We start from the raw sequence: 22,633 nt of genomic DNA, 5'->3' as shown, positions 1-22,633 counted from the left end.
TCACAGAGGAATACTTTTCAAACATGACTATAATAGGCAACCGTAATGATAATTTCACTAAATTTGGGAGGGGAAAAACACTTTTCCGATGTAATTGTTAGTGACAACCTTGCCGCTGTGATTAAGGTTAACGAGACAACTAGTATTAAATAGCTGCTTCACGAGGCAGTGAATATATGATGGGATTGTTTTTAATCTCTTTTATTTGACTGACAAAGTGAATAATGAAATAAGGACAGACAGATCAAAGAAAAATAGGCTTCACCCTTTCTGGCGACAGCACAGGAGGTGTTAAGATGTTCAAACACTAAAAAAGACACACCTATTGCAAGGGCATCAAGTCTTCATTAACCACACATGCCTGTGGCAAAACAAGAGCAAAAAATGTTGCTTCTGGTGTAGGCCAATCAGTTTCAAAGACAATGCATATATTATTATCACCAGAGTACGTTCGTTTGCATGTTTTGACGCAAGTCAACGTGCAAGGTTATTTAAGTGATTTCCAACTCACTTAAAAAATCCCCAAGTCATTTCTTGACTTATACCCCGAGTCATTGTTACGCTGTTGTTGGGAACTCGGCAAATGTAATGACATGGAAATTGCTGCCAAGATGTTTACTCTGCAATTACTCCTTGTCTGGCTAACAGGGGGGACCTTATTCTTAGTTTTTTCGGTAAAGTCACGTTGAAGAGAAACAACAAAATAACAAAATATATATAAAACAATAAAAATTCTCACGACGTTTCGACCATAACTCAAACGGTCATCATCAGGTGTGTCGGTTTGCATAAATTTATTTTGAAAATGGCATATTTATTTATTTATATATATAAAAAATAACGTTTGCGTCACGCGCAACGATTGGTAGTTTGCCAGGACTAGTCCATCTATTTTTTGAAAAGAGGAGGGGGGAGACGAAATTTGTTTTTATGTATGCTGTCTGAAAGCCACTGTAAGCGTGAACAATCAATCAAGAACTGAAATGATTTATCAAATCTTTCCAATGATTGCTAAGATAGAATCCATCTTCTCGGTTGAAATTGTCTCTGTGCTTGTATATGTGGATAGCCTCATGAACGAATCTCTCATGGAAGCCAGATGGCTTACAAAGAACCTCCGTCTTGGAAAAGTCAATGGCATGTGAGCCTACTGAATTAGAACAATGATCTGCTACGGCCGAGGTGTTGGTCCTACCGTGTTTAAGGTCTGCTTTATGTTCACGAATGCGGTCCGAGATATGGCGTTTGGTTTCTCCAATGTAACTACTACCACAGAGGCAACTTAGTTTGTAGACACCAGGGTATTGTATGTCCGGAATCACATCTTTTACAGACGGAACCAGATCACGGATTTTATGTAATGTGTTGAAACGGACCTGGATCTTGTGTTTATTCAAGATTTTGGAGATCTTTTTTGTGATCCCAGCAATGTAGGGTAAAGTGATGGTTTTGAAAGGCTCCTCAAGAGGGTTCTTCTTCATGGTTTGAGTGATAGCTTTGCGGATTGTATAGTCGGAGTAACCATTAGCCCTAAGAGCTTGGTGTACGTGCTTGAGTTCACTGCTTATGTGTTCCTGGTCGGATATGCATTGGGCTCTATGATATAGAGTCTTGATGAGAGAATTCTTCTGTGATGGATGGTGGTGGGAATCCGGTTTCAGATAAGCATCCGTATGGGTAGCTTTCCTGTAGACAGAGTGGCTCATTGAACCATCAGGTCTCTTTTTAATTAGGACATCCAAAAAAGGTATCTTGCCATCTATTTCGACTTCCATGGTAAATCTGATGGCTGGGTGTATGGAATTGATGTGGTCGAAGAATTGGTCTAGAGCAGGCCGGCCATGTGGCCAGATGACAAAAGTGTCATCCACGTACCTCTTCCATAAGGTTGGGCGCAGAGTGGCAGTCTGGATGGCGTCAGTCTCAAATTTCTCCATGAAAATGTTAGCTATAACTGGAGAAAGGGGGGAGCCCATTGGGGTGCCCTCAGTTTGTTTGTAGAAAGTTCCATTCCAAGTGAAGTATGTATTGGTTAAACAGTGTCTCACCAGGGGGGGTACCTCAGTGTTTAGTCCTTGATGAACCAAGTCTTCAATGATTGCAATGGTGTCAGGTACAGGAACCTTGGTGAATAAGGAAACTACATCAAAACTGACAAGCAGGTCGTCTGGGGACAGGGAAATACCCTTGATTGTTGATACCAGGTGAGTAGAATTGTGTACCGCAGAGGTGGTCTTTCCAGTGAAAGGACGCAGGATTTCAGACAAAAAACGAGCTAGTTTGTAGGTGGGGGAGCTGATAGTAGAGACTATGGGACGAAGAGGTGTATCAACTTTATGTATTTTTGGTAAGCCGTATAATCTTGGTGGCCTGGCAGCAGAAGGTTTCAACGAAAACTGTTTAGATTGATCAATTAATGCGGTTGAATCAGAAATTATTTTGTTGGTTTGTGTGACGAGGCTGTTGGTGGGATCTCTTTTTATTTTTGTATAACTACCATCGTCGAGTAATTCTTTAATTTTGTTGTTGTATTCTATTTTATCCATGATGACAGTAGCATTGCCTTTGTCAGCTGAGAGAACTACAATATCATTCCTCTTTTTTAATTTATATAATTCAAAACGCTCATCTTTGCTGAGGTTGCTAGCTGGCATCTTAGCGTTTTTGAGGGTTGCAGCGATTTCAGATCTTGCTACGTCTGCAGCGATGTGACCCAGGCCCCTGAGAGCAACGTAGCAGATCATTGTTCTAATTCAGTAGGCTCACATGCCATTGACTTTTCCAAGACGGAGGTTCTTTGTAAGCCATCTGGCTTCCATGAGAGATTCGTTCATGAGGCTATCCACATATACAAACACAGAGACAATTTCAACCGAGAAGATGGATTCTATCTTAGCAATCATTGGAAAGATTTGATAAATTATTTCAGTTCTTGATTGATTGTTCACGCTTACAGCGGCTTTCAGACAGCATACATAAAAACAAATTTCGTCTCCCCCCTCCTCTTTTCAAAAAATAGATGGACTAGTCCTGGCAAACTGCCAATCGTTGCGCGTGACGCAAACGTTATTTTTATATATATATAAATAAATATGCCATTTTCTAAATAAATTTATGCAAACCGACACACCTGATGATGACCGTTTGAGTTATGGTCGAAACGTCGTGAGAATTTTTATTGTTTTATATATATTTTGTTATTTTGTTGTTTCTCTTCAACGTGACTTTACCGAAAAAACTAAGAATATGAATTACTGCAGTCACGAAAGCTTTAAATCAAAATTTAGGGGGGACCTTGTTTCTTGATGGCAATTCACTTGACATAGGCGGGGAGATGCCCACTGAAACAGCCCCGAGTCTCCCACGCATCTCCCTCTTATATACCGACTGAGACCACGTCCCCCTTCTCGAATCTTCTCACTGACTCTGGACGCTCGCTCCACTGTGAGGGTCCACCGTCCTCTTCCGTCGCCTGTCCACGCTCCCTTCTCGAACATTGCCGTAGCCACCGGTCCCTTCGCACTCACAGCTGACTCCCCTGTCATTACCTCCCGTGGTCACTATTCCACTCACACCGCATGTAGACTCTACTTGTCATTACATTTGTATGGTTAATGCACCCGGTGTCATAATAAAGTGGGCAACCACTGGATTTTAACTGTGAAATCTCTGCAGTAACCTAAATGTAATTTATATATACTGAGTCTGTGGGCATTGTTGAGTCTATTGGCAGTGCTAAGTCTATGGGTAGTGTGAGTCTATCGGCAGTGTTGAGTTTATGGGTAGTGTTGAGTCTATGGGTAGTGTGAGTCTGTGGGTAGTGTTGAGTCTATGGGAAGTGTGAGTCTGTGGGTAGTGTTGAGTCTATGGTGCAGTGTTGAGTCTATGGGTAGTGTGAGTCTGTGGGAAATGCTGATCAATGTACATGGGAAGTTGCTTCCAGTGGAGGGGTGCAATGAGGGAGAAGGACCGACGACGGGATTGGGCACAGGGAGAAGGAGGGACACAGAGAGGCAGAGAGAAGATTGGAAACGAAGGGGACAAGAGAAGGGGACGTTGGAGGAGATGGGTCACCCCCCCCCCCCCCACATCTGCAAGTGGAGGAGGCAGTAGCTGGCGGAGGATGTTGCTGAAAGACAGAATTGTTCCCTGGCAACAGATTTGTAATGCATATTAAGCGGAGAGGTGGCCTCCAGTTCCTTGTATATGCATCTCGCAATGAGAGTAACGGCTGCCACGGAGAGATAGCAGGACTCACAGCATTCGACTGTGCACAAAGCAAACGTATAAATAGCCTGGTGGCAACCGACGGGTGAATGTTTAAAATATATATAATGTTTGTAGTGTGAACTAGAAAAATGGGTGTGTGCGCACGTGCGTGACTGATGTAAATGGCTGGGAACTAGAAAAGACGGGCATGGTCTAGCAGTCATACACGAGGCCATCACCTGCCAAATAAGAAATCAGCATGAATGTCAGCATTTAATTCTCAGAGTCACAGAGGTCAACCCGTACATGAATTATGCATTGCTTTTTTTTCTTCATATTTATATGTTCGTTCGTGTAGAATTAAATCAAAGCGTCTCTCTGTTTTATTTAAAGTGGGGGGCGGGGGGAGGCAGTGACGTAGCCAAGCAGTAGCACGATCTCCACTATTTTTGTGACCACAGGTTTGTGGTTCGAACCGAACGGCCACCTTGGTTAATACGGCCATCTGTGCATTGACATCGCGGTCCATATTTAACAATTTTGAAACATTGCTCGCATATTAATTCATTGGGACAAAGTAGACACGAAGAAACATCTCTCCCAACTGACAAACTAATGCGCATTTGCAGGCGAGTGCTGCATTAATCCGGGCACCACGCTGGCGAAATGTCAACTACCTCACCTGGTATGCAGGAGGTCATAGGTTCGATCCCGACCCTGACACCTGCTGTATATGTGGAGTGTGTGTCTCTCTCCTCATAGTCACGTGGATTTTTCTCCGGGTCCTCCGGGTTTTCCCTCCACGTTTAAAATCGACATCATGCATTTAGAGTATTTGACTGCTGTTAATTTCCACGTGACAAGCCACTTCGTTGAGCTATCACTTGTGGCCAAGTCGCTTCTGAAAAAGAGTTATACAGCTCAGTGGGCTTTGCTTGGTTAAAAAAAAAGTAAAAATAGTAAATCAAATAGCATTACCTTGAACTACACAGGAACAACTGCCACTGGGGTGACCTTGGATAGACTGATGCACGGCATAGGAATGGTTAACATGAGATGTGGAGCACTTGAAGACGCTGAGGCATTCAAGGAAATCCTTATCCTCGTGTCCATCTCTTTTGGAAACACTGAGACAAGAGCAGAGGTTCCACATTTCATTTGGTTCGGCCAATTCATCCACAGGACAAAAATACCCGATGTCCCACAAAGTGGTACTGATTGTGGTCACCCCTAAGTGATGATGTACAAAATTATCTTCTAAGCAGGCACTCGCCGTGAAAATTAAGCCAACCAAAAAGATGTACAAGTTATTTAATTATATCATACTCTTTGGTTCTTTCGGTAAAGTCACGTAGGTATAAAATAATATAAATCACGACGTTTCGGGCGCAACACACAAGCGTCCGTCATCAGGTGGGAAAGCGTGGGCCTGCTGCTGACGCAGACTGTTTTAAAAGGTTTGAAATGGGTGCAGCTCAAGGGTCATAAAGAAGTGGCCGGGGCTAGTGATGTTAATGTGAGAAATTAGCATGTAAAAGTAAGCTAGGAGAGAGGCCTCCTGGACGAGGGCACGGAAGTAGCTATGTTAATGTGAGAGATGATCATGATGTTATTGTGAGAAATTAGAGGGCACTGAAGTGGCTATGTTAATGTGAGAGATTAGCATGATGTTAATGTGTGAAGTTAGAGGGCACGGGAGTGGCTATGTTAATGTGAGAGATTAGCATGATGTTAATGTGAGAAATTAGAGGGCACGGGAGTGGCTATGTTAATGTGAGAGATTAGCATGATGTTAATGTGAGAAATTAGAGGGCACGGGAGTGCCAATGTTAATGTGAGAGATTAGCATGATGTTAATGTGAGAAATTAGAGGGCACGGGAGTGGCTATGTTAATGTGAGAGATTAGCATGATGTTAATGTAAGAAATTAGAGGGCACGGGAGTGGCAATGTTAATGTGAGAGATTAGCATGATGTTAATGTGAGAAATTAGAGGGCACGGGAGTGGCAATGTTAATGTGAGAGATTAGCATGATGTTAATGTGAGAAATTAGCATGTAACTGTAGAAAAGAAGGAGAGCAGCCTCCTCAACGAGAGCACGGAAGTGGCTATGTTAATGTGAGACGGACCCTTGTGTTGCGCCCGAAACGTCGTGGTTTATTTTATTTTCTACCTATGTGACTTCACCGAAAGAACCAAAGAGTATGGATTCCTGCAGTCACGAAAGCTTCAAATCAAGATTAATTATATCGTATGCATTATTGCAATAGCTTCAATTTTAAATAATACTTGCATGAAATGTACTCGCAACAATTATTTCCTTTTTTCACAAAACAACAACAGCAATCAACCTGTGTGTCGTAAGATATTATAGCTCGAATCATGCGTCCGCTTTTGACAATTGCCCTTTATTGTCATTTGCGAGATGTAATTCCTTTTTCACAATTTACACTCTCGCCCATTAGCATTAGCATGGACGAGAGACAAGTGGGAAGGGCAGCACTTTTGTGCACAATAGCTCTCATTGCGGGTGTTGACACCAGGGGGCAGGTGGCTAAGTGTGTTGAGAGCACAAGTAAGCTGCGTCCTACTCAAAACATTTAGATTAAAACCCAATTATTATTATTTTTCCACACTGCATTTGCAGTCAAAGTGATGTCCTCCTGCTCGAATGAGCATTTATACAGTCCTTATCTCCTGTTTGCTGCTACATACCAGTGGGCTATAATTCCGCAATCCTATGGCAGGGAGAAATTTCCTTCACAGGACAACCTGAGCTTTATCTCGGTAAACGTCCGGCCAGGTGGCTCAGCGAATGACTCGTTTTATCGACGCCCGGAGGGATGATGGGCTTGTGTCAGCCCCTCCCCCGCCTCCCCTAACGAGGATTCGAACTCGCAACCTTCCAATTTCGAGCAACTCGCTCTATAGCGCCTGAGCCACCTGGCCGGATTTATTAACGAGTTGAAATCTCCCGACGTTCACAGTGGCCAAATGTGTACGTGCACACGATGGCGTCTCTCAACATATTGTTTTCGCCCCCATTTGCAGCGTGTCGTTGGACGCATCGGTGTACCGCCAGGGAAAAAAAAAAACATATTTTGTTGTTAAAAGGACAGGGCCTTACCAGGCTTCTTGCCTCGTGGCCATGATGATTACCCTCGTGAAGGTCAGCGTGCAGAATGCAAGGGCTGACTTCTTAATCGCCCGCATTGAAGCCGCGATGAATTGTTATGCGCTCTGGCCTTGCCGTTTATTGAGATGAAAATCTTTACCGTCGATTAATGGACAAGCTGCAGTTGGGGAATTGTGCCTGGACCCTAGAAAACACCTTGAGCGCAGCCAAAAAAAAAGGGTTGGACTGAAAACGTTCCAACTTGGGGCCCTCTGCGATTCTCTCCGGACAAGCGCCGCCAAGTCGCTCGTCACTTTGGCGGGCGGTAGCGGCACACGCCCGCAATCCAGCACTGTGGAGGTGAAGGTTTGGTGGCTCACACACTCGCCCCCTTTGCTCTGAGCGCCGAGGTACCGCGCACTGGCTATGCCAGGAGAAGACGGCGCGTCAAGTGTGGACTCCGCCTGCACCATCGGTATGGCACAGATTGTTGCCTCTTTGCACTCGTGGGTTTTCACCGGATGCTACAATTGTTTGTTTTCCTCCCCACACGTATAAACGCTCATTAATTGGCTGATAACACCTTACTATATGGAGAACCGCAGAGCTTGGGGAGGAATTCGGTGCCGGCTCATCGGCTGATTGCTGCCTTTCCCACTTGTCTGTGGTTAATCGCGTCTCTGAGTTGGCCACGCGTTCGCTCTTTCTCTCTCTCTCTCTGAGAGTGAGTGATTACTGTATGACGCGTTACAAGTTGTATGCACGTAAGTATGTTGAACTTCGTTCACAGCGTATGTAGCCAGCCATGCTAATCGGAGGTGCGGGGGGAAGGACAACAAAATAAACACAAAAAACAGTTCTAAAGAAATTAGTTTTTAATATATTATGTGAAAGTGCATAGCTCCAGTGGCTTCCTAATAGTGTAAGGAAGAGCGTTCCAGACGGCCGCAGAAGCGCATCTGGAAGTTGAATTTACCATTATTATTATTATTTCCTGCACTTTACCAAACCTGGATGGTTCATGGGCTGAGTCACCAATCGATCATGATTTGAATTCACAACCTTCTGATTGTGAGCTGCTTGCTCTGCCCATGAGCCACCTGGCCAGGCCTCTAGCCTCATCTTAGTTGAAACTTATAGAGCTGCTTTGCTCATAGTAAAAAAAAAACCTGGATAATACAATAATTATGTAGAGGTCAGGGGAGTGCAGGGGCTGAGGAGGAATATATACACAGTAATCAATTTCCTCGATCATCATTTAACCAACTGCACATCAGTTCCATCGTTATTAAAATCATCACTCCAGTACAAGGAATGCTGCCGTGATGTAAGAGCAATCCAGAGCTCGACGGTTTGTTCTCGTTGAACAGCGGCGATGACAATGGACGTGTTTGGTACAATGGACGTGTTTGGTAACAATGGACGCGTTTGGTAACAATGGACGCGTTTGGTAACAATGGACGCGTTTGGTAACAATGGACGCGTTTGGTAACAATGGACGCGTTTGTTAACAATGGACGCGTTTGTTAAATGCCACTGCCTCTGTTCACCCAGCAGCCTAAATGGGTACGAGGGTATTTAGTCTATCGGCAGGTGGCGTGTGTCAGGGTACATTGTGCGCATTCCTGTTTCTCCCAAAAATATCTGGCCAGCCGTTGCAAGACTCGGCCCAAACACCGCCTAGAGCAGTATTCTTAACCTTTACTTGCAGACTGAACCCCTTGGGTTCTCAATCGTATTTTTTTTTATACTTACGTGCCCGTGCTTAATTTGAGTTTTCGACGATTTACCTTTTTTAAAAAAAAAATCTGGCCATGTCTCGCACCCCCAGAAAGGGCATCTCGCACCCCAGAGGGTGCAGCGTGCACCCCGGGTTAAGAAGAAGAACCACTGCTCTCAAGGTTCCTCTAGCGGAGGCCGTTCCACCAGCAATGGCGTGAGTGAGCAATTGCAGGCCTGGACCTTTACCTTTTCACCACAGTGGAGGCATAATTTCCCTCCTGCTGCCAATTCAGATATTTAAGCCAAGCAGCACTTGTACCAAGACTTCCTCGATTTTTTGGGAGGTTTTTTTTTCCATTATAAACCACTTTTTTTCGTGTCCATCACCATCCCAGCGTTATCAAGAGGCAATAACGGAGCGGCGGTGCCCTTCAGACTCCGGGCAGGGACATTGCAGCGTGGGCAGCGAACAGCTACGGGGCATCACAGAGGCCCTGGGAGGCGCTCATTAATGCTAGATGCCAATTGCCCTTTTAGAAACGCTCTCTAATCACGTAACACGCAGCAAAAAGGTGAGGTGAAACACGGCAGCGATATTGCCATGGCCGTGAGGCGATGCATACCCTGAATGGCAAGGCACCCCCTTGGATATACCTTCACGGATTGCCGAGCATACAATGCGCACTTTAAAATAAAGTCAAAGCGATTTCTTGCTCCGATGTGCATTGAGGTAGGCGGTGCTCGTTGTTTTGTTTACAGCCCAGAAGCAGTGGTTGAAATTCCATTGGACAATTACTGTTGGCTTCCCCGTAAAGTAATACCGATATTATCACTGGAAGAGCCAGTGGGGGGGGGGGGGGGGGGGGGTGGGTGGAGGGGGTGGCACGTGCCCCCCCAATGATCCGATCGAAATCCCTAATTTCTATCGGATCATTCGAGTTTATTAGTAATAAATCGGCATTTTGCAACACCCACTGCCACTGTGTAGCCTATTATTACGTGCCAGGGACTCTATGAGATGATAGGACAATAGTCTGAGTCCATAATTGGCAATAGGTAACGGCAAAGCAGTCATAAGTGACTCACAGAATTTTGCGCAGTTGCGTCTACAGTCCACGACTTCCCTGAAGGCATCAACACTTTCAGCGAGCGCGATGCCGATCACAGAACGCGGTTCGAATTCGACCCTCGATCGGTGGCTGCGCCATCGCTGCACACGCGTCGGATAAAAAGCAAGGGACAAGTCCTTACTTACTAATAACTCCTCTATCATTTTTCATTGCTGGAGGGGTTGCCCCACTAACTGAAAATGCTGGCTCCGCCATTGGATGTTGTCGATCCCGATGGAATGATGGGCTCAGTCAACCCACGATCAGGATTTCAACTCGCAACCGTCCAATCGCGAGCTCCTCGCCCAGCTACCGGGCCGTAGAGACGGTACCAACGGGCACTCAAGCGTTCAATTCATGCCTTCAGAGGGGAATAGGAAGGGAGCAAAACAACCCAGTGTTTCACGTAAAGAATTGGTGGTTCAAGTTTCAAATGCTCTCGCGGGTAAGCCTCCAAAATTGGTGGCGTCGGCGTGCTGTGTCAGGCAAATGTTCCGCAACAACGTTGGGATGCTTCTCGAGAAGGGGCCACGGGCCGCGTGGCGAAAGGCGGCCACCGTTGAGCGACAGCCACTGGGGTCAACACACAAATGAGTCAGCCTCGTGAGCCATGATCAATCCACTGCTGGATGTCGGCCTCCGCAAGCCGTCGCCATCCCTCGCACCGCTCTGCGATGCAGTGCTGGCAACTTTTAAGAATCTGAGTCAAACTTTTGGAAATAAGTATAAATACAGACAATCAATGTATTTGCTGGTTAATACATAGTAATTAGACTCCCCAGTCAAAATTGTAGAGTCCTTCCGCTTCCTGGGCACTATTCTCTCCCGGGACCTCAAGTGGGAATTGAACATCAGCTCCCTCACCAAGAAAGCTCAACAGAGGATGTACTTTCTACGGCAGCTGAAGAAATTCAACCTGCCAAAGACAATGATGGTGCAATTCTATACAGCGATCATTGAATCCATCCTCACCTCCTCCATAACCGTCTGGTACGCTGCTGCCACTGCCAAGGACAAGAGCAGACTGCAGCGTATCATCCACACTGCTGAGAAGGTAATTGCCTGCAATCTACCAACCCTCGAGGACCTGCACACGACAAGGTCCATGAGGCGAGCGAGGAAGATTATGGCCGATTTCTCCCACCCTGGACACTCTCTGTTTCAGCTACTCCCCTCCGGCAGAAGGCTTCGGTCCATCAGGACCAAAACCTCACGCCATAAAAACAGTTTCTTCCCATCTGCTGCTGGCCTGTTAAACAAGGCCAAGGGCTAACACTGTTTTTAACATTTGATCTACAGAACGACACCTTACCGATATTAACTATGTTACCATATTTGTATTTTTTATTTTTAAATTATATCTTAAAGCTATTTTATATTCGATATTTATTTAATTTTATATACTTCAGCCCCTTGGTGTTAGACTTTTAACCCTTATTATAGTAAGACTTGTTTAAAACTTATTTAAGATTTTAGATTCCTATATGTTGAATGTATGCACCATCCTGCCAAAGTAAATTCCGTGTCGGTGTGAACTTACATGGCGAATAAAACCCTTTCTGATTCTGATTCTAGCTAATTATAACTTTAATAATAAAGAATTAATACCCCAACACCGTTTTAGCTATAATAACTCTAGATCGGTGTTAGAAAAGCTAAATACGTAATTTGTGTTGCTTTACAAGTGTAGTGCAATAGCGTAAGGATAGTTCTGGTGTAGATTTAAATTCAAAATGTCACGGTATTGTGCTGGATCCAGCTGGTCAGCCAAGCACGATGCGTATTCTAAACAACACGTCGATACGAAGGTGATCAAAACTACTCTTGCGTGAGAATATTTATTTGCGGATGCATACGAGCACGGGAATAAGCCCAGATGCGTGAGTCTCACGCTTCAGTGGTTGATCTCTTTGGGCGACCCTCTATGGCGATTTGCAACAACTCCTCCAGCGCACGGAGCCGATGTCACCAACGGCTCTACCGTGGTTCAAAATCCTGCTCCTCGGCTACCTGTGATTAAAGTTGTACTGGTAGGAAACGTAGTGGACTGGAAGCCCAACCGGGATTAATTCACAGGAGGCAGGGGATTAATTGTGTATGTCTGTGGATGTCTGTCCACGTGTATCCGGACACCCGGATAAAATGGGAGGGGTGGGGCTGGGTGGAGAGGGGAGGGTGGGGAGGGGCTGGGTGGGGAGGGGAGGGTGGGGAGGGGCTGGGGAGGGTGGGGAGGGGAGGGTGGGGAGGGGCTGGGTGGGGAGGGGAGGGTGGGGAGGGGCTGGGGAGGGTGTGGAGGGTGGGGAGGGGCTGGGTGGGGAGGGTGGGGAGGGGCTGGGTGGGGAGGGTGGGGCTGGGTGGGGGGTGGGAGGTGTGGGGGATGGGAGGGATGGGGCTGGGTGGGGAGGGGCTGGTCACCCCGTGGTGCCCTTATAAAACTCAACGTTTAACCTACTCACGCCGGCTTGTGCCCACCCTCACAGTCGGGCATATTTGCGGAATACACCACGTGGTGCCGCCGTTGACCCTGGCCATTGACCGAGCAACCCAACGTTCCTACCAGCTCCCTCCGCAGGAATGTGTTTCTCAGGTGTGGCGAGTTGATGGTCTCAGTCTAGTTGCCAACGACTGCCCCCCTAACCCCGCCGTTTAACCCCCCCCCCCCCCATCACGTTCAATTTTATTTGTCATTTAAGTTGGCTGAAATGCTGCTGTGTTACAGCCAGGGGTAAGTCGCAATCCACACTCGCAATGATATCCTGGCATGACAGTTAAACTAAAAATTGCATGACTTCATCTTCACCTTCATCTCACTTAAGTGGGCTAGAGTACGGTTCTCATAATTCAAAATGTTGGATTGAAGAGCATTTTATGTACGGCATGTTCAAGGTGTGTCCGTTGGCGTGGAATAAATGTATTAATAATAATAATGACATCTATAACGAGCCAGATTTCGCAGACAAGTGCAGAGCCAAGCTCAGGGCTGCTCGAAAGCCTGGCCCAGAACAGATAGAGGAGGCCCTTAGATGTTGCTTGAAAGTCAGAGTGCATGTGATGTTGCGAATGTGCAAAGGGATATAGAGAGTTCCACACCGAGGGGGCGACAGCAGAGAACCGACACGAGGCTGAAACAGTTCGAGACCTCGGAGTCCGAAGCAGATGTTGAGTGAGGCTGCTGCTGCTGCTGCGTAGGGATCTACCGTGAGCCTTCGGTGCAAGGAGAGAGTAGTGAGGCGAGGTGTGATGGGGAACCGGTGGTGAAGGCGCGATGGCAAAGGCAGGCGCGATTTTGATATGAATTCAGGAGTAGTTTCTACGATGTCATCTTCCAGGGCCATACATGTGGCGCGCTGTTGGCTGTGAAAGTTCAGAATGTGAGTTTCTTTATCTTGTGACATGACACCAATGGGGATAATTTGGAGAGACTTTTTTTCTCGAGTAAGAAAAAATGGCCACGTTCTTTTTACAATGTCAATTCAAATGGCATGCGCCAACCGCTATAGATAACCACGCCGGGGCAATGTTGTTCGTAAGTGTGGCACGGTCTGTCAAAATTAAGTGTCATCACGCTGCCATTTTTTTTTTACACAAGTACAACTTGTAAAGAACATTTTGATAAAGTGCTACGTGAAACCAAAGTCACTTTCTTACCGACGCTTATCATAACCCCCCGCTGCCCGATAACGGAGGTGGGGGGTAAAACTATCAATTGTGTTGCAGTTGATGCACGGTTTAATAATCTCAGCTTGACGCTTCATTCATCAGACACAAGTTGTATGCACTCGCTTCTGATTTCAAGGGCGTTGGACTTGGGCGATGTTGTTGGGAATGAGGTTAATCGTGAGCGTGACACGTATGCTGATTGCAGATGATACATGAAGTGCGTTTGATCTCTTCAAAATGATCCGTTTCAGGATTTAAAAAAAACATGCACCGTTCTCGCCGCCTCGTTTTTATGATATATTTTCAATACAACTTCTACTTGCAGTTCTACGTATAACTAACTACAAGTGGTAAAGTAGTGGTACATTGTTAACATGTTTCACACGTTCTCAGCTCCAGCAACAAACGCTTTCTGCCCGCAAAGTCTGCAATCGCTGTTACCTCTGGCGTCCGTTCGATCGACTCCCTGCCACTGTTCAAGTCCAGGTTGAATAACTTTATATTGTTAATGTGTTTTCTTCCTCCAACTACTGACCGCCTCTCTGTATGACGTCAGTATGCCAACATTTTGCCCGTACATTGTCTGAGGTGCTGCTGCATTTCGATACAATATAAAATGCAAATCGTCAACTCAATGTCTATTTGCGTTGTGCACGTTACGTCAATTAAAGGCATCTGAGTGCGCTTTACATGAAATAAAAAGGTACAAGAATGTGCAACACACAATATATATATAAAAAAATGCAATATATTTAGTTTAGAAACAACAAAGCAAAATACAAGATAAAAGGTACAGCACTGCAATTGCTAGCTCATACCACTGCTGGCAGAAGGGGCCTTCACTAGATGGAGCTCTAGACAACCCCTCAAAGAGGATATTTTCGCCTACTTCTCCACATTGGCCTCACATCTTAGAAGAGATCAAAACCAAGGTCTCGGGGCACACACATATCACTTTAGTGACACACACGAGGCATCCCACTGCCTACGGAAGTGAAGATGTGATGGTGAAGCTGGATCCCCAGTGGGGCGCGTTGGTGTGCTGATTCGTTGTGCTGCATCGGTGTGCTGATTCGTTGTGCTGCATCGGTGTGCTACATCGATGTGCTGCATCGGTGTGCTGCATCGATGTGCTGCTTTGGTATGCTGCATCGGTGTGCTGCTTTGGTATGCTGCATCGGTGTGCTGCATCGATGCGCTGCGTCGATCAATGGCACGAAGATAATCCCCAAGATGGAACATTTGTTGACAAAACACCCTTCACCCCCCAATCAATCAATGGGACAATTAATTATGCACACTTCTCAGCAGTTTGAATGTAATTAACGCCGCCTCATAATCCATCACAATGGAGAGCTCTGCTTGATTCGGATCCCACACACCAGGGGGGAGGGCGCGGGTAAGAGGTGGGGGGGGGCATTCAAATTCACATTTCACTTTTTCTTTGCCACGTCGGCACGGCGCGGCACTTTCTTTTACCGCTCTGCGAGACCACGGCGACAGTTCCATTAAAGGTGACGTTGAACTGACGAGTGTGATTTTTTGCTGGTGTCAGAAGGCACCAGCCTTCCCTCCGTTCCAATATCTCGCCATATTTCGTGTTCAGTCCCTTGGCCAATTGCCCTTGCAGACTACGTTCATCAGTCTTGGTGTTTTTGGGGTCTTGCCAAGCAACAGCGATTAAAAACACATAAACATTTCATTTGAGCGAGCAAATTGAACCAATTCCAGATCAACTAAATCAAATTTAATTTGATATGTTCAGCCTGCTCCCCAGTGCAACGATGGTGCACTCGTTAAGTGTACCGTGCTAAGAACATGGCAATCTAAGTAAAATTATGGCGAACACCAGCAGTGGTGAGATGTTAATTACCTCGCCTGGTATACATGAGGCCGTGGGTTCGATCCCGACCCCGACGCCTCTATCTTTGGAGTCTGCGTGGTCGTGTGGATTTTTCTCCGGGCACCTCCGCTTTCTACCTCCACATTTAGAAACACGTGATTCCAGTATTTGACTGCTGCTATAAATGTCCACGCGAAAAGCCACTTCGTTTGAGCTATTATTATTATTACTTGTGGTGGCCAGGTCGCTTCTGAATAAAAGAGCTGTATAGAGCTCAGAGGGCCTTACCTGGGAACAAAAAAAATTGTTAAATCGTTTAAGTCGCACTTCAATGAAAACAAATCACTGACGGTGACCATTCCCACGCCCCCCCCCCCCCATCTCTCACCGGTCATCCCCCTGCCAGGACGGGTCGCCGAGCAGGAGGTCGCGGAGGCGGTAGCGCGGATGCAGGGGCGGCACGCCACTGTCGGGCGCGCTCATCCCGAGGCTGTCGGGCGAGAGGAGCAGCCCGGCGTCCGGCACCGCGAGTGGGGCTGCGGCGCTCGGCGGCGGTGGCGGCGCTTCCTCCTGTTCCTGCTGCTCCTGCTGCTGACGATGCTGATGCCGATAGCGACGTTGATGATGATTATGATGATGCCGCTGCTCGTGCGGTAGCGGCGGCGATGGAGGCGGCACCAATATCGACACCGACTTGGCCGACGGCGCCGGCAGTGATCCCGGGGGCAGCCGGTCTTTCCGCCTTATTGGCGCTTTGGACGATGAGGACGTGGAAGGTGCGTGCTCGGTCACAGACGGCGGGGCCAGCGGTGAGAATGACTCTGTAGGCGCTGCTGCAGGCGATGATGATGATGATGATCCCGCTGCAGCCGCCGAGGCTAGGAGGGATGATGAGGATGCGGATGCCCGAGGGAGCCGCAAAGCTGCCTCGCCACCTGTCTCTTCATCGGACCTCAGCGAGTACCTACGCAAGCTGGGGGGGTTGCAGAGCACACGTTCGTGATGACACATGGGCGCAGTCAGAGTTATTTGCTCTGCACGCTACAGCGACACGCGCTGCTCTCGATGGAAGGCGACCACGTGTCCCGCCGTTAGGGCTTCGAAGCGAGTCGGAGGACGGTCTCGGTGGATTGAAACTCAAGGGCAGCAGCAAGACTCTAGATTTTGTCTGTGCGCACTTGCAGGCATTAAACCCCCGGATCCCCTATGGACACACAGTGGGTATTAATATCGCCATCATGGTGTTTAATGCTGCTGATCACAGCAGAGCCCTGCGCATTATCATCAAACGGCGTGAGATTGGAGACGACAACGGGGAAGGCGCCGGTTGACGTGGACTATGTGCGATTGAGGCTGATCTTCACCAGTGTGTACAACATTCTCTGGCGCGTGTCGTGACGGGTACTCCAAGATCCAACCGTGTCCGTCCAGTGCTGGCCGAGCGACGTTGGCTTCCGGTGGCTGAACGAAACCATCATGAAGTTGTACTCATTAATCACAAAGTGCTTGCCATAAGTGAACCACAATACCTCGCTGATCTCGTCAAGGAGCATGAACCATCACGCAAACTCCGGTCATCCTAGCAGCAGCGGCTTTTGGCTCGCCATCGAACAAAGAACGGTCGCCGCATCGCGCGCTTTCAGATGCGCTTCTGCGGCCATCTGGAACGCTCTTCCTTCCGACATTCGGAAGCCACTGGAGCTACGCGATTTTCAAAAATTTTGATTGAAAACTCATTACTTTACAACTGCTTTTTGTGTTTTGGCTTGTTGTCCTTCTCCTGCACCTCCTATTAGCGCGGCTGGCTACGTACGGTGCGAAAGAAGTTCAACGTACAGACGTACGTACCATTGCCTTGGCCTGCACTCAGCACTGTGGCGAGCACCGGGTAGGCTCGCCTGGCAGCGTCTCGTGGGGTCCGCTACGCCCCGAGGGGGTTTGCGCCCGATGACGATGAAGATGTTCGCTCATCTCTTGTCCACATTTACCAAACCAGCGCTTCATTCCTCACTCAACATTTTATGGAACGCTTCTAGGCTGACTGAGAGTAGGGAATGTCGGCGTAAGGCACTAACACTAGAGTGCGAGTGATGCCGACCCTTAATAATCTCATTGTATTTAAAGCTTTCGTAACTGCAGTAATTCATATTCTTAGCTCTTTCGGAAAAGTCACGTTGAAGGGAAACAATAAAATAATAAAATATATGTAAAACAATAAAAAATGATCACGATGTTTCGACCATAACACAAACAAACAAACATAACAAACGACCGTTTGTGTTATGGTCGAAACGTCGTGAGAATTTTTATTGTTTTATATATATTTTATTATTTTATTGCTTCCCTTCAACGTGACTTTACCGAAAGAGCTAAGAATATAATCTCATTGTACGCAATATTTACACTAATCCCATCAACAGATGCATAACCGAAAAAATATTTGAAAATAATGGCAAAATAATTCCCACAACAACGGTCTGGACTGTTTCGACTAAAATTATTATTCTTTATCTCACTGGGGAATGAAGTTAACTTGGCTCTGAGCCAGGGGTGTTCTAATGGACTCCTGAGACCATTAAAAGGCATGGCCTGATGTTGTTTTTTTTTTTAAAATAACGACACTGGCAAGGCTGCTTGTGTGCAGGTAGATAATGAGGGCCCGAAAGACATGATGGAGCAGCCCGGGTCCATTACCCAAGTACCAATTAACATGCGATATTTTGTTTTAAATGTGATCACAGCAGTACGTTCACAAGCCCCGAGGAAAAAAAACAACAACAACATGTTTATCACTTTGACGTTCTTCTTGTCGCTGTTAAGAAGAAAGCAGCAGGCCCTTAGATCACCCCGTTACAGTTTCTAGAGCTACGATGCTGCCGGTCATCGTTTCCAATTAACAAGCCTCTGCCAAACTCTCCTGTGCCAAAAATGGGTCGCGCTCAATGGAATGGCTTTTTAATAACGCTTTCTATCGTCCTGATCTATTTTGCAATGGAACAGCATGCTCCCCGTTCTTACTCCGACGAGTACTTATTCTCATAGCCGCTACAATTGCCATTCCCTTGACCTCCTCGCATTTACACTTTACCTTCGACCCGTTGTGCAAGCAACCCCCTTTTGTCCTGCTCCTTTCCCTGTCCCCACGGGCAATTTTTAGGTCTGTTCTCTGAGATAATCCGTATTGGGGGCACGACACGCCGAGGGTCCGACCCACAATGTCAGTTTTGTTGACCAGTTTACGAGAGCTCTTCGGGAATGCTGGATATTGCTGCCTGATCATGCCCGGCTTTTGAAATCCCTCCCCATCATCTCTTCTCCTACGTTCTTGTAAACTGTTGCTCGAATCTATAAATGTATTGACTTCACAAGAGGGGCATTTTTGGGGTTATATCGCCTAAATATCAATGTGTCGTTAAACACCCCACTGCCCGACACTGACAATTAGTAAGGTTTGTCGTGTAAAAACATATAAATGCGTTACTAGTACAAAACACCCGAGTGTGTTGGAGAGTAAACCCAGAACATTTACAAATTCAAGTACTCTACAACACACCAGTGTGCTGTACTAGTAACGAATTGGCGTGTTGTTTTTACGTGACAAACCTTACTAATTGGCTGTGTCGGGCGGTGACGGGTTCAACGACACATTTACATCTACGTGATCTAACCCCACAAAACACCTCGATTATGGATAATATTGGTCGAGAAAGCCTACGTGTTGTAATATATTGGCTATTCGAGTCAAAGTTATTTTCCTGCTCAAAGGCCTCGGAGGGATGATGAGCTGAGTCAACCCCCTAATCAGGATTTGGAACTCACAACCTTCCGATCGCGAGCCGTTCTCTTTACTCCAGCTGTTATACCTTCCGCAGTGCTGTTTGTTGCAGATCGCTGTACATGTTGGGTCTTTGGGCCCTGTGCTCAGCAACCGTGACTGTGATTGAAACAATGAGAATGAGAAATGAGTAGAGCTACATTCGTGGCAATTCCTATTGTGAAATGTTAAACCAGTGACTTAAAAAGAATAATAACAAAAATAATAATATAAACAGTCTGCCTTGAGAGGCTAACCCCCCCCCGTTTCCTGATGACGACCGCTTGTGTTGCGATCGAAACGTCGTGGGTTTTTATTATTATTTTATATTTACGTGACTTTACCGAAAGAACCAATAATATGTTAAACCAGTGTTACGTAAGGACCAGACACGCCTGCTTCTAGCCTTTCCTAGCTGAGCATGTGCCCCTGTGAAAAATAAAAAAAATCTGTTTATATCACCGATAGATCTGAATGCTATCTTGCAATTCAGCCGCGACGCGAGACTCTGCCATGCGTGTGGCGCTCCTTAACGATCTGCCACTGCCATGTATTCCACATCCCCAGAGAGGCAATGAAGTGATACAGCGGCAGTAAATTCTATTGAGCTACCTATCTAATTTATTCAACAACAACGACAACAACAACGACAACAACAACATCCACTCCGCATATGGAGAATATCATGAACGTTCGCGTGTGCACCTCAGCGATGACACAAATACTCAAGGGAGCGGTGGCTGCATTGGTGGCACCACAGTGCCCCGGGTTCAAATTGTTGACTTTGCATCGTGGGTAAATTACCGGTGGTTAATTCTCGGCCAGAACGGTGCAGAACGCTGCTCTGGGAATTATTTCGGCACGCTGCGTCCACACCTCGCCTTATTTGTATCCCACAACACTACGTCAAATTTATGAAATATTGGATGAAGGCCCTGCCCACCTCCCCAGCCCCCCTCCACAACCCCCCCACTATGCGGTCTTGGGTGTTGTCTGACCATACTTCACCGCGCTGGTCAGTACAAGTGAATGCAGAGGGAAACCAGAACCGGTGCAAAGATCGCTCGCCACTGATGCAAGCCGTGTCTGGGAGTTGAACTCAGCTTCACAAGGTCCAAAGTGCAGCGTGCAACTGGCTGTTGTGTATTGTATCTGTGTGTGCCCACTTGTATTGGAGAAGCTCAGCCTTCTGTTTGATTGTGAGGCGTCCAGTATTTAATGTTGTGTGGTGCCTCCATGGAGACCTTGTATATCTCGTGAAAGACACAACGCATACAGCAATCCAGTTCGTCCAAAGAACTGTCATGGGATTCTCAAAATTATTTTAAAAGGTTATCAGACCTGAGCTTGTGGAATAACTTATCCTTTTCCATTCTTACAGTTGCAAAGTGTCTCCAACATTTGCTTACTACGCAGTAAGAATAGAATACATTTAGTTAACTTTTCACATTTTTATTCTGTCACATCAGAGTTGTAGTACAGAAATAAATGAAAAATTCTAACCGGAAAGGGGAGTTGGAGGTGGAGGGCGGTGTGCAGATGAGTGGCACGGTTGTTGGCATACTGCGCCTCCAATCTGGCAGACTGAGCTGAATTGCTGACCATGGGGAATATCTGTGGAAATCTGTGAAAGAGAGCTTCATAGCTCATCGGATTCCTCCAGTATTTTGGCTATGAAAACAGCAGTTGCAAACGATATCCGAACTGGTTATGGGCCCTCTCATTCACAAAGCCGCACTCGGCTGTGCGTTAAAGTATGGCCAAAAAACCCTTTGTGACCGCCATGGCCTGGAGTGGCCTTCATCGGACAGGGGGATTTAAAGAACAAAAGAGGGCTGGAAATTAAAATGGAACAAATAAGATGGACAGAACAAGACAGTTTGTTGCCCTTCCTTCGTTTTTTGTCCTTTCCCCGCATCTTGAATGAGCACGGTATGGTACGAAAGAAGTTCACTATACATACTAGAGAAAATAAATAATCTATTAATGCGTCAAATCGTCAATCCACTTTGTGGCAGTTCATTGTAATCGTTGAGCAGTCGAAAAATAGCTGTAAATTATTATTGTATTATTTGTTTTCATTAACTACCACAGTGCTAAAGAGACTATCGCCCCCAGCGGAACACTGTGACATTTAGAAAATTAAATTCAGTGACCTTGGGCGTGTGTTCTCTCGCACGGCATGCAGCACGTTTCCTGGCCGTGTGCTCGGCACACTTATCGGGTGACACTTGGGCCAAAACGGTAACAATGCCCCCAGCTGTGACAGCGCAGCGCAGAGCGCAGGGCCAGCACGCTATTAGCCATGCACTCTCCGCAAAGACACAAGTTCAAGATTCTGTCATGGCCAAAAGCCGTTGATGCCACAACCGCACTTCGCCTTCGCTTTCTACCCTCCGCCAGAAACTGCAGCCGCCGCCGCCGCTGTGCGGGAGACACGCGACCTCCAAAATCTGCCGGGGCAGAATCCCACCATCTGCCATTATGTATGTATGTATGCTGTTGAACTTTTTTTTTGCACCGTACGCAGCCAACCGGAGGTGCTTCGGTGTGATCCCTTGATTTGCGGTACTCATCGACACCACTCCAGTGTCCTGCCTTGGAAACCGGCAAGCACGGATGAATGCGGGAGGTGCGTTTTGGTGCACACCGACGCGTTGTTCAGGACATCGACTCAATCCATTATGTTTGCAGCGTACGGGAGCCGAATGAGAACCTCCGTACATCACGTGGGTGGTGCGAATCATTTGGCCATACTTCACCACGCTGGTCAGTGTAAGCTGGTGAAGGTGGGGAGCATAGACACGTGGGTGCTTAGAAGTGTCGTGAAACAAACCGGGTGCTTAAAAAAAATGGTCCCATGATATAGCTATAAATGATATAAATGATCAGATACGTGCATTGCCTTTGGACTGTTCGCCTTCTGGCGGTCTATGGTGTGACACGGGTGAAACTCGACCATAAGGAAGGGTGTCTCTGGTGTAGGCTAATAATTCTCAAAGACAATGCACATACTATCAGAGCGTGTTTGCTCGCATGTTCACCACAAGTACGTGTTGTTAATTCAGACTTGATTCCATGCAAACGGAATCTATTTGGTGTTTGAACACCTTAACACCTGTTTAATTGCAAGAAATGCTAATGCATATTCTTTATTTTTC

General features: G+C 46.6%; 1 protein-coding gene across 4 annotated transcripts in view; it reads right to left on the bottom strand.

Moving 5' to 3' along the window:
• The window catches only part of LOC116953115 (potassium channel subfamily T member 2), a 224,074-nt gene that overhangs the window by 156,148 nt on the left and 45,293 nt on the right, over window positions 1–22,633 (bottom strand). For 3 of the 4 annotated variants that reach the window (XM_032972962.2, XM_032972965.2, XM_076074843.1), the window contains exon 2: window positions 16,047–16,631. In XM_032972962.2, the coding sequence (XP_032828853.2) occupies window positions 16,047–16,631 (585 nt within the window). Of the gene's footprint in view, window positions 1–16,046; window positions 16,632–20,975; window positions 21,097–22,633 lie in introns of all 4 variants that reach the window. The other variant, XM_032972966.2, reaches the window with a different exon arrangement.

The sequence above is a fragment of the Petromyzon marinus genome, chromosome 50, assembly GCF_048934315.1.
Source record: "Petromyzon marinus isolate PM22_M1 ecotype Great Lakes invasive population chromosome 50, UKy_Petmar_22M1.pri1.0, whole genome shotgun sequence".
Taxonomy (NCBI): domain Eukaryota; kingdom Metazoa; phylum Chordata; class Hyperoartia; order Petromyzontiformes; family Petromyzontidae; genus Petromyzon; species Petromyzon marinus.
This window is presented reverse-complemented; position numbering and strand designations above follow the sequence as displayed.